We start from the raw sequence: 13,210 nt of genomic DNA, 5'->3' as shown, positions 1-13,210 counted from the left end.
ATGCGCTGCGGCGATCTGACCGCCCCACCACCACCGACCGTTGGGGCGCTGTTTGGTCGAACAAACAACGCTATGGAATACGAGCCATAATGTCTAGAATGCTTAGCGTTTTATGTTGACACATATCTTTTCAGATAGGGAAAAGGGAGAAAGGGAGAGACACACCACAACCACCACCGCCATCGCCACCACCACCACCACCACCACACATAAACGCCACTAAGTGGAGGAGACGATCGAGCTGGTTTTGGGGGACGAAGAAGACGTAAATTTTAAGGAAACGCTTCGCTTGGAGGTTGTCCCCCCCCTCCCCGAACAACGATGAATGGATACGTTAATGGATTGTAGCTTGACATATAGACTGAATGTGGGTAGATCTAGGGATCTCAGGAAAAAAATTACTTTATTATTTGTACTATTTACACTTATTCATTTTATTTATTTATTATATATTATATATTTATTACATATTATTTTTTTATTATGTACTATTTGTATTTATTTATTATTATTGTCATTTATTGTAATTATTCACAATCTACTAGAAAAATGAAAAAAACCCAACCTGTAATATATATAAATGGAATTACATACCTGTTCCATATAAAAATAATTCATTTAAAATGATCTTTAAAAATATATCGTTATATCAGATTTATGTTAAATTACAATTATTCCACTGTGGCCAGACTATTAAATCAATATTGTGAATGTTAATGAGTATTGATTGATTCGTTATAATGAGATCAAATATTATTGGTGTATAATAATAATTAATAGTGCCCTGTTACCATACAATAAACACAATACAATTAAAAATTACCTCTATTCTGATCTATTTTTTCTTTATTTTCCATTCTTTTCTTTTTTTTCCTTTTTTTCGTAGTACTAACTATTAGGGTGACAATTTTTTTAACTCATGCTTCTGTCCTATTAGCAAATTAGAAGTTTTCGGTAAAAATTTCCAATACTTTCCCTCAAAATTTCGATTTCTAAAGATTTCTCTAAAAGTCGCAACTGCAACATTGCAATGGATAGAATGTTTCTCTAAAATTTCAATTTCTACATTTTTTTTCTCGGAATTGTGAGTAATGATTTATGATTCCATAATTCAGTCTACTGAAGGTTTTCCGAAATTCTACTCGAAGAGTGGCAGCAGCATCAAAAAACAGTTTTCTATGCAGATTTAGGTCTAATTGGAAATTAATTGATTGGATTTTGATTAGAAAGCAATCGACAATTCGGCATAGTGGATTTTTTGGACTAAAATGCAGTACATTTGAGGATCACCTAAGAAATGCAGGGCTTTCTTGTGCAAACTCTTTGGAAGACAGAATTTCATCTGACATTTGTTTACAAAAGTCAAACGATTACCTCAGCTCGTAAGAATTTATTGATTCGCTAAAAAAAAATCAGGCCATCTCTGAGGTGACAATTTTTTTTGAAACGCTACGTGATGAGTGGTATGTATGATCTCTGGTTTGTTGCAGTACAAGAGCCCCAAAAAATGTTTGTAGATGAAAAAAAAATGATTTAGAGCATTAAGTAGTACTTGTACTATACTTACTTACGGTTGACTGAGGACTGGGCACTATATGTAATTGTATGTAGTCATATTTTGAAGAGAACGCTTGAGTTTCTCCTTAAGAGGAGTTCTCGAGGAGTTTTTTACTTGCAGCATTTTCTGGAAACTGAAATTTACTTCGTAACGAACACACAGACAAAACTAGAAATTCTAATTGAAAATCAAGATTTAGAGGAGTTTGCACGTTTGCAAAAACTTTTTCGATCGCGTCAGAAAATTCCAGAAGCATGGATGTGAAATCTTGCAAATCTTGTCAAATTTTAACTCCAGAAAATTGATGAACGCTGTCAGTCCAGTAGAGATTAAAAAAAATGGTGAGATTTCACTTTTTTTGAGTAGTGATGACGTCATCTCGACGAGTTTTTGACCGTACTATAATTAGGCCCTCAGTAATTAACAGTAGCAATTAGTAATTAACAATTAAACTGACAACTTTACATTTTCAATTTAATTAGGTTTTCTGGATCTTTCTAGAAGATCACAGCTGAGAATTTTGAAAAAAAAATTTGAAAAAAAAATTTTGCTGGATGCTGCAATTATTTTAAAATTACCCTTCAGCGCTCTAACAAGAATCCTTTAAGAATCCACTTTTAATTATAGAGGCTAAGTCATTAGGTATTCATGCTCAATTATATAATTGTTTTTTTTCTCAATTATATAATTATAGAGACTTTTTGAAGAGGGAATTTTGTGCGATCTCAAAGATTTGAACAATTTTGGGAATTTCTGAATTTCTCCCATCGTGGACATCCAAGATCTCGGATCTGAAGTCGCGAAACAGACAGATATTGCGTGTTAAACGGCACTCAGCGCCCGACCGATTCAACGCCCCAATGAACGGGGCGTTGAATCGGTCGGTCGGAGAGAATTGTTAAACGGAGCCATGGATTTAACGCTACGAAATGTGAGAGAAAAGGGAAAATTCGAGAATTTCGAGGATTTCTATGCGCGCAGTTCAATTAAATATTAGTTATGTATTGGAGTTCAGCAGCACAGACTTTGCCAACTTTGAAGTTATCCCAGAAAATTTTTGGGAAATATATTCATTATATGAAATTGAAAAATATGAATATGAATTGAAAAATTACAATCACGACTTTATCTTTTTCCCTTGATTGGACTCCCTGGATCTTTGTAGAAAACCAGAGCTGAGAATTTTCCGCGGGACGTTTCAAATATTTTAAAACTACCCTTCAGCGATCTAAGAAGATTCCTTTAAGAATCCACGTTTAATTCTAGAAGCTGAATTTTTAGTGGAATGCTTTTGAGATTAATGAAGATTTTTTTTTGTCTCTGAAAGATAATTCTTCGGAAAATTTCCCTTCTTCTTCCTCTTTCTTTCTTAAAAAAAACTAAAAAGGGCCTTTAAAAAATGAAAAAAAAAACAGAAAAAAAGCTCCTGAAAAACTTCCTTTCTTGAAAATAGCAGCTATCGGAAGCTTTTTACAGTAGTTAAGGATACTCTGTAACTTTTTTTTTTAAAACGTCAAACGCCTTTTTAAGCGGACCTCCATCAAAATGTTGTAATCTGGTAATCGAATTACTAAATTTTCGAGAATTTTCATAGAATTTATCGTTGAACAATCGCAACAATCCACTGTAAATCGTTTTTCGACTTGAAGAGATCTTTTTACGCGCAGAAATACTCTTGAAATACTCTTCAATTATGTGTGTTCATCAAGTATCCGAAGGAGTCCTGGAATTCTGTGATCTTTCAACGTCTCCACAGAGTACGAGAGTCCACAGATCATATGTAGCTGCACAACGCTAATTACACCACGCTATCAGCAGTTCCAGCCAATCTAATTTCATGCTGGTTGAATGGAGAGCACAGTAGGCGTGTTCCTTAATCCTTGAACGCTCTATTACTATCCTGCAACTTTGATAAAATATAAATACAAGTACAGAAAATACAAAAAATACATAATGAATGAAAATGGAAGTGTAGAAATGCTCAAGAACTCAAAATTTTACGCTTCTACATATATTTATTCCATATATTTCGCATTTTTTAAGTGTACAAGAACCTGAAAGTTTTCAAATAGTATATTTTGTGATAGGGGTAAACGAATCTGCGAGTAAAAGTTGTCCAACCATGACATTGAACTCAAAAAGTAGACAATTTAGAGAAAAAAAAATAGAAAGAGAGGTCATACGTAATGCGGTTGTAAGGGTAACAGTTAGAATATTTTTCAAAAAAAAAAAAACTGTTCTCTTCCGAGTGAAGAAAGTATCCAAAAGTTAAATTTATGACTTTTAGTTTAAAAAATTCGGGTTCAGCGAGATTTTCCAAGGAGATCCTTGCGAAAAAAAAGAACTTACATACGGTCGAGCTCTAACTTTCTACGTACAAAACTCACATAATTCATGCGAACAGCAAAGGTTCACGATTTTTATTTATTGTCATGATTTTGTGTGGCTTCTTTTATTTTTTCGCATCCTTTGAAAACGTACAAAAAGTCGATTTAGAAAAAAATAAAAACTTTAAATCAAATTATATGGAAAAGAAAAATTAACACACGGGTGCGTCACGGGATAATTAAAAAAGTAATTAAATATACAAAAATGAAATAAAATATATAATATATTATCATATAATATATTATTATGGTATATAATGCTATATTATTATATTTTATTATTTTATATTTTATCTTTACTATTTTATACTTCTCGCATTATTATTATATTATATATTTGTATTCTCCGATTAACTCAGCGCTCCTGTCGAACTGTTTCCTTATGAGTTAAGTTGGTTAACCCAAACCCCATTCGCCGCGGTTCACCTGTGGGGTTTTGGAATTGGGAAGTGGACCTCACTTGGGATTTTTTACCACTGGATCTCTTCCAGGAATTCTGACAAAAGAAATGCTAGGTTTGTACTTTGGAGTTTTGACGAAATTGCAGTGATTTCTGTGTTTACTCGTTTTTTTTGTTGGGCGATGAAACGCAGTTGTTTTCAAAGAAATAAAGAACCGTAATAGAAAGAAAACTCGAATGAATAATTATTTGTTTGCTGCATAAAAATCACTCCGGTCACCGTGGTGGCCACAGTTTCGGAAAAAGTACTCTGTGACTGACGAACGAAAATTGCACAACTTTTTCCTGTTGCGGACAGCAAACGCATCTAATTGACACTAATTGTCTACATCGGGGACGGTCGCCAACTCATCAAAAACCAGAAGAACTGGACAATAGCGATATGAACTAAATGATGATGATGTGAAAAGGATGAAATCACCCCGTTGAATTCATCAACAGAACCTGTCGATCCTTCCACAGCACTCAATTGGCGCATAAACGAAAAAAAATCAAAAAATATAATTCTCCCTTTAATTAAGGAGAAAGAAAAAAGTGTCGGGTTGTCCCAAAAGTCTCTTCCAATCACGATTGTCAATGTTTTAGTTCGTAGTAGCCTGAATCCTAGGCAGAAAAAAAAACCAATAATCTATCAAATCGATAGAAGGAAGTTATTTAGTATTCTGCCGATCATACTGTTGATTGAAATATCTTTGTTATTGAGTAAAAAAAAAGCAGAAATTGGAAAGAATCCTGTCGGACAACCTTCTACTTGGATTAATTGGATTTGAAGGCGAATAAGAGGGATAAAACGGTCCATATATCCTAGAAATAAATTTTAAGGAGAGAAAAAAAGAAGAGTTCACCACCAACTCGTGAAAAAATTGGAAGATTTTCGAATAAAAGTATTTTTCAAGAGTTATTATTTTATAGATTAGTGCACATATATCTGACTATACTATATTTTTAAATGAACGGAAAAATTAGATTTATTTGCGAGAAAAGAAAGCGCTGTAGGAAATGACTAGTTGAAGCTTAGAAGAAACTTAAGAAAATGTGGTCGGTAAAAAAAAAGCGAAACCAAAATTAGCCGAGGTCTCCTGAGAAACCGAGGGAAATTTTGTGAAAAAAATCGAGTGCGACACTAATTCACGTGATAAAAAATTGTTGAACCCTTTTTTCGAAACCTTCTACTCACAATCTCCCAATGTTATTTTCTAAATGAAAAGTCAGAAGTTTAAGGCAGAAAATCTCGTGCTAGATCTTAACCTTTTCCCCGTTGTTTAAAGTTAAAGTTAAAGTTTCTGGCGTTAATCAATCCGCTTGGGAGCTGGATCATCACGTTCACTTCAATTGAGAATCCTTTGAGATTTACGAACAAGTAACTAGCTTGTACAATGGTTTTCGGTGGTTAGCCGATGTGTTAAGCCAGTGTTTTTATCCTCCCAGACAAATCTGGTACCAATTTATCGACCCCGGAGGGATGAAAGACTTGGTGAGCACTGGGGCGGATTCGAACCTCCGATCGATCGTGCAGGAAGGGGAACATCTAACCACTACACTGCACCCGCCCATCCCCGTAGTTATGTAAAAAAAAGTAGTTATGTAAAAAAATATTTTTTGATCGTCAATAACCCTTTCACAGCGATATCGAAACGTTTGACGTGTTCATGTATGGATTACACCATCCAATGTACTCCTGTAAAATTTCTCTACAGGTATGTATTAGCAAATTTTTGTCTGGAATTTTTATGCTTTAAGCACGAAAAAAATCCAATTTTCAATCAGTCCACTTTCGAGTTCTGGAACTCATCGATACTGTTCTACCAAAAATTTTAAATTCCCCAATTTTTGAGGAAAATTATAACAATTTATCTACAAATACCATAGATTATGACCATTAAAACCAAATACCATAACTAATAGTTCAGTTTTTTTTGCTTATGATTCTTTAAATTATTTACTTATTTATTTACTACTTAACTAATTTATTTATCATATGTAATTTGCAAGATTTTGCCCACCAGTAGAGAAATTTCTACTACGACAATAAATGGAATCCGTCTTATCAACTACGAAATGGGGGTAACGACAATTCGTCCTCGAATTTTTCAAACGACGAAACAATGTGCAATCGGTCTTCATCAAAAGCGAAACCATTTCCCTTTACGATGTCGTTTATTCCCAGCCAAATTCGTTGATGGTTCAGATAAAAAAACGTATTTATTGAGGGACTAAAATCATCCACCACCACATCACTCAAAATTTATGACTGCACATTTATTGAGATTAATTCGTGTTTTTTCTCTCAAATAAAAAAAGAAACGAAAGAATGCAAAAAATTAATCATTTATGTAGACATTTTATTTCACGGATAATTATAGCAATTAATTTCATTTAGATAATTGTAATTTTCCAAAAAAAAAATTAATTTACTAGTTATTCACACGAAGGAATGGAAGAAATTGTTAAAGAACTATAGTCTATGTATAATAATATTATAATTAGAAGAAAATATTAAATGAAAAAATTAAGGAAAGATGAAAAAATAGATGAAAATATTTGTAGATATGGAAATAATAAAACAATACAATGTAATAAAAAGTAATATTTAAAATATCTATTATTGCTATCATCCACTTTGAAAAAACCTAACGGTTCCACTGTATACGTGTGGAAATTGAATTTTTGCTTTTCGCTTTTGAATTTTTTGAATTTTAAAAAGCACATAATTTAATGTGCTCAGGTTTTTGCAATAGGTTTTAATATTTCTTATTTTTTTATTTCTCAAGTAAATTTTTCTTATTACTGCTACTGGAGGTTATTTCAGATTTCAAATAAAATTTTGCGGCTTTTTTAAATTGTGAAATTTTAATTTTTCTCTTAAATTAGAACTTCTTCTTTCTGGATTTACCTTTTTTTCCTTTGAGTGCATACAGCTATTACATAGCTGCAAAACGCACTTTGTTTCACTAATTGAAGTTCATGCAAAATTTTAATTATACTTAATTGGGTACATCTAATTTATACAGTAAAAATAATAATATGCAAAAATACATGTAGTAAAGTAATTATAACATGCAATAATATATAATGATATAATATAGTGGATAATATAATACGAAGATAATGAAAATATAACAACGAATCAATAAATAACAAGTAAATAAAGAATAATTGGCAATGACCTCAAAATAAATAACAATATAATTATAATTATAAATAATGTTATTATAAGAATTTTATAAGAATATCTGTGATAATTAGGTTTATATGTATTATAGATGTCCTTTTCAGTTAAAATACTACTACACGGATTCTGGAAGTACGATTTTGGATGTAGTTTTGTGAAAAAAAGGAATAAAATACATATTTTATTATTTAGTAAACAAATAAACACGTATTACTATATATTTTTACTCAGTGATGCTAAAACCTGTTCATATCAGTAGCCATTAGGTGATATCTCACAAAACTTTACTTGTTTACATTCTAATAGACAAAGTAAACAAATCGATTCCATGTTTATTATTTTTTTCATCATGGATTAGACGTAATCTAATCGTATATGTACACCACCAGTGTGTACCTAATTTTGGTTGATGTTTACCGCCGTCAGCGTCGTTAGCGCAGCGCTCAAAGCACTTACAGCAGTAAAGCGTCCGACTCGTCCGACGCGTCGGCACGTCTTTGAAGCTTACGACGGCGACCACCACACACACACACATACATAAATCACGACGACGTGATGCGTGCGGCGGTGACGGAGGCGCAGCCGACGACCGCCGCCACGATTCCTAACGCGGTTCCGTGCGCGCACTGCGCAGTCGACTCGCAATCGTCGACGTTCGCGCAAAAAGAAAGGGCCCGATTGGGGCCGACGACGATGTGCAAACAGCGGAGAAAAAGGCGCCGTCTCTCCCATTCTTTGCTTCTCTCTTTGAGAGAATCTTGTCGTCGTCGTCGTCGTCGTCGTCCACGGAAACAGCGGAACTGTACACATACATACACACACGGTGTAGATGTAACGTTTTCCTGGTCCTAGTTGAGAAATATCGAGGGGTTTATGGAATCGCCAACTTTTTCTCGATCTTTCAATGGTGGAAAAAAGTGGTCGAGTCGATACTATGGCGAGGCATTATATAAAATATGATAATAATATAATAATAAAAAATGTTGCAATCAATAAATATTACAATAAATAAATATAAGGTAAATATACGCTAATGCATCAATCATATAAAATTTAATTTACAATGGAAGATTTCTGATTGCTCTGTAGGAAACTAAAATATACTTTACCTTTTATCTTTTACTATAAGAAAACGAGCCGATCACTCCAAGAAAAGTCCGGATCTTATTAGTCTCTTCGGTCATAGCTAATGGAAAAAAATGAGAGAAAAGCTTTGAAAAATATACAAATATATGATAAATGTAAACAAAATGTAAGCAGTTATGTACTTTTGAGAACCTAGGTCAAAACCATTTTTTTTTGCAGCGGTCCTGTAAAATTGGAATATTGTTTTAGGGTTTTCGATATCAGTGCGTTGGTTAACCGTTTATCATTTATTTTTTTTATTATTTATTCCACTTAAATCAAGATTTTGGAGTTTTTTTTTCTTCTTAAAATACTGCTGATGGGAGGAAATTGAAGAGGAAATGAATAGAAGTGGAAATATGCAAATGTATATCGTATATCAAATTTCATAGATTGTATTTTTTCGGGTTTTGTGAGAAATCAAGAGATTTGGTTGTTTTCTTTCCACGTTGATAAGTAATTCTGTGACCATCGTTTCCAAAACAAGGTCCCATTATAACGTTTCTGGTCCTTCGTACATTAAAATAAAGGCAGTTTTTTCAAATTACAGCTCGAATACCATGATTTTTTTTCTATTTTTGTAGGATTATCCGCATATTATCACTATACTCACCTAAAAAAATCGTGATCTTTTACTTTTCTTTACTTACCTTTTTTTTCTCTTTACTCCTAGCAAGTCAGGAAAAGATCAGAGAAAAAGTAGAAAAGATATATAAACATATAAAAATAAATAAATAAAAATAAATAAAATAACGTAAAATAAATGAAATGAAATGAATAAAAAATAAAAAAATTAAAATAGAATAAAATAAAATAAAAAATTATAAATAGAATATAAACAATTATATAAGTGTAAGACGTAAGATTATAAAGTATCTGAGTAATTAAGGTGTATTGATTGATTTAATTAATCCTCTATCCATTCGAGTCATTTAGTTTCCATTTCGTTGAGTGAATTTCGTTTCAGTGAGTTTTTCTCACTCAGCATCGATGGATTTGACGTCAGCGCGATATCCTTCAAGGCTTACTGCCAGCCAGCTGACCATAGAACAGCTGATGTGTATAGCAGTGAAGTGAAGCGGAGCGAAGAGTCGCCGCGGTTGTCGTTGTCGACGTCGTCGTCGCCGTGAATAATCCTAGGAATTTGCGTGTAAACGATGACATTCGTCATAATGACATGCACAAAGGAAGCTCCTACGTTGAGCCATCGAATAACATAGACGGGGACTGAAAATCGTAACCAAACAGCATTTTTTTAGGTCTAAAGGGTAATTATTTTAATTTTTTCATTAGAGTTCCAAAAGAAACAAATTAAAAGTGAAAGAGATATTTTTTATTATTATATTTATTTATACGTCGTTGAAAATCAAACAGTACTTTTTTTAGTTCTAAAGGTAATTATCTTGAAATTTTTTTTATTAGATTTTAAAAAGAAACATAAATTAGAAGTGAGAAGAGATATTTATTTTTATTATTATATTTATTTATATCTCGTTGAAAATCTTAATCAAACAGTACTTTGTTTTATCTCAAAACGGTAATTATTTTAAAATTTTTTTATTAGTAGGAGTCTAAAAAGAAACATAAATTAGAAGTGAAAGAGTTATTTATTTTTATTATTATATTTATTTATATTAAAATGTATTAATATTATATTCATATTATATTATATTCTGTTATATTTGTTATTATTATTTAAAATTAAATTCAGGAATCACAAGATTTACTAGAATTAAAAAAGATAGAAAGATAAGAAATTTGAAAGAAAAATCCAAGATCATGTAAAATTTTCTGTCATTTGAATGGTAGGAAAATCGGAATTGGAATCAAGTGCAAAAAAAAAAACAATATTTGAAACGACTCATCTGGTTATCTCGCTGAATATTTTGCTAAACTTGTAGTTTTAACATTACATAAATTCCTCCCACGGATTCCAATGCTTTAATGAATATCTAAATAATTAAGGTAGCTCGGAAACCTGTCTCCCTGCTCAAAATCCTACACGCCGCTAAAATCCTACCGTTCTTAAGAGTCGGTCAGGTAAAAATTGCTCTTCGACAGTTTTTTTTTGTGACAGAGCATTTTTATGAGAAAAAATCAAAGAAAAAATAAATTAAGCGGCGTAATCAATAGAAATGAAAAAATATAAATGTAATAAAATATTACTAAGATAAGAAGTAGAAAATATAGAAACTTTAATTAATATCGTAACCGTAACTGGTTATTTTCTTTTTTTCTGCTGCCCTTCATCGAATATGAAAATCTATACATAGTAGTAAATGAATAGGTTTTTTGATTTTATTGATTTTCTTTGATTTTAAGGGTGATTTTTCTCGAGTAGTAGAGGAGTGGCGATCCGTAATGTTTCCTGGCTGGGAGTGAAACGATCCGCCATTTCGAAACGTTAGCGTTAATAAAATCAGCTAACTCAGTTTACAACGTAACAAAGATCAATATACGCATTTTTTTGTGGATCGAACGTGATGTACTGCTAGCGTGATGAGGAGAGAAGGCGATTCCAGAAATTATTCCAGCGTAGCACTCAGTTCGAAACTGTGTTCTTTTTTCGATCGATTTGCACTTGTTTCTTCAGGGAATGCGCATATAATCATTGGCGGACAATAATCCTCACATTATTATTTAATTCCGGAAGATGTAAGCAAGTCTTAGAGAGAAATGCGCTGAAATTCACAAGTGATCCCTAATGGGATCGTCAAGGTTCACTTATGTCTACGTCACCGGCACTAACTTGTGTCCTAAAGTCGTTTTCCGGCAGATTAATCCGTAGGATCCGTCGGAAAATGTGGAATCCCGGGAAATTGGCGGGATTAAAGCTTGAAAATGCTACTCAAAGGCAAATAAGGCACTTATATTCAAATATGCTTTCGTTACGCTGCTTGCTTGCTTGCGTTATGGCAACTTTTCCAGCCTCTCGCTCCTCTCACTTGGATTTTCTTGGATTTGGATAAAAATTCTTCTCTTAGGTAACTACGTAGCAGACAGTAAGCAGAACGTATGTCTTAGGTATTGCGATAAAAATCTCGAAAAAAGTTTTCACATCTCTTTTCAAATTCTTCTGAGTATGTGTGATTTTTCATTTCATGGATTTTTCTTCTAATTTCCTGGATCAGCTCCTCCAAAATAAATTTCCATTAGCAGCTAAAAATCTCGGACAATTGTTACGGAAAAACAAGACGATCAATACATACACAAATACATATTTTCGGTCTTCTTTCGTTCTGTTCCGTGCTGACTCAGCCGGATTTTCCTCGGAAAAAAGAGGAGAACTAGATAACTCCCTCCCCCACCTTTATACTTATGTCGTTTACTTTTATGTTATTCCAGATTTTCTGTCATAATTATCCTGTTTTCTATCATCATTCTCCTGTTTCCATTTTTTCCAGCAGTACTTGTCCTTTAAAAAATCCAAGGAGTTATTGATTCAGCCGGGTGAACCGGTTTTTTCCCCCGTTGAAGAGAATCCAAATAACAATTGTCCGAAAACAACAACAACTGTTTCGTAATCCTTAAATTTTCTGGAAATGGCTGGAAAACCGATAGCTGCTGCTTGCGCTGATGTTTTTCTTCGGGCTTTTCGCTGCACTTCTGTTTATCATAAGGTCAACAGTGCAGTACGTCAGTTTCTGCAATCGTGTTCTTATCTTTACAGCCTTTTCACGACGAGTCGGTGAAGAAACTTTCATAATTTTATGGATATTTGTACGTTTCATGGATTATTGTCACTAGATATGACACATTTTTCACCATCTCTTTCTTCCCCGGCTATTTATATAAAATTGATTACTAATCAGTTAGTTATGGTCGGTCGGTCGGTGGTCAACGGGGGGTCAATTCCAGAAAATTTGGGCACATTTCAGGCAGCTGTTAAAATAGCTTCCCGTAAGTAATACTATAACACTGTGACGATGCTTAAATCCCAGACCTTTTCATATTTTCTTCTTTCTCTGGAATCGTGATGCATCAAATCCTTGAAAATTCCGTTGGTTCGGATGTCCGTGGTGACCCTTTCCTTATCGATCGCCGCGTCCGTTGCTTAGTCATACTGGTTCTCTCGTGTGTTCCTCGAAATTCTTATTTTCTTCCCTCATTCCGGTTGCTGTGCTGTTACGAAACGTTACATAACGTTAGGATTACGTAGGTGTTCTCTGTATTTCATGTTTTTCCTCCATTTCCAGGATGTCTCGCTTCGACTTGGTGATTTATGGTGCATCCGGTTTCACTGGTGCTTATATTGTGGAAAGACTTGTTACATCAAAATATTATGAGGTCCGTATGGGTAGGGTGCAGGAATTTTCTGGAAAATTGCAATTTGTGTTCAAGTAACGTATATGTAGTGATTTAGGGTTTGAACTTCGCCGTCGCCGGCAGGAATCAGGCGAAACTACAAAAGGTTTTGGACGAGGTGTCGAAAAAAACTGGTAGGCAAACCTGTTACGTGTTTGAAACGATAGGTTCTTGGAAGAATTGGTTCTGGAAAACTAGGGCGA

At 33.5% G+C, this 13,210-nt stretch overlaps 1 protein-coding gene across 2 annotated transcripts in view; it reads left to right on the top strand.

Moving 5' to 3' along the window:
* Nucleotides 1-13,210, top strand: part of RB195_015927 (uncharacterized protein) — a gene marked incomplete at both ends in the record, with an annotated part of 29,024 nt that continues 15,814 nt past the window's right edge. The window contains 4 exons of one of the 2 annotated variants that reach the window (XM_064206870.1): nucleotides 1-39; nucleotides 135-265; nucleotides 12,899-12,989; nucleotides 13,066-13,141. In XM_064206870.1, the coding sequence (XP_064062750.1) occupies nucleotides 1-39; nucleotides 135-265; nucleotides 12,899-12,989; nucleotides 13,066-13,141 (337 nt within the window). Of the gene's footprint in view, nucleotides 40-134; nucleotides 266-12,898; nucleotides 12,990-13,065; nucleotides 13,142-13,210 lie in introns of those variants that run through there. The other variant, XM_064206869.1, reaches the window with a different exon arrangement.

This window comes from Necator americanus, chromosome V, assembly GCF_031761385.1.
Source record: "Necator americanus strain Aroian chromosome V, whole genome shotgun sequence".
Lineage (NCBI taxonomy): Eukaryota > Metazoa > Nematoda > Chromadorea > Rhabditida > Ancylostomatidae > Necator > Necator americanus.
This window is presented reverse-complemented; position numbering and strand designations above follow the sequence as displayed.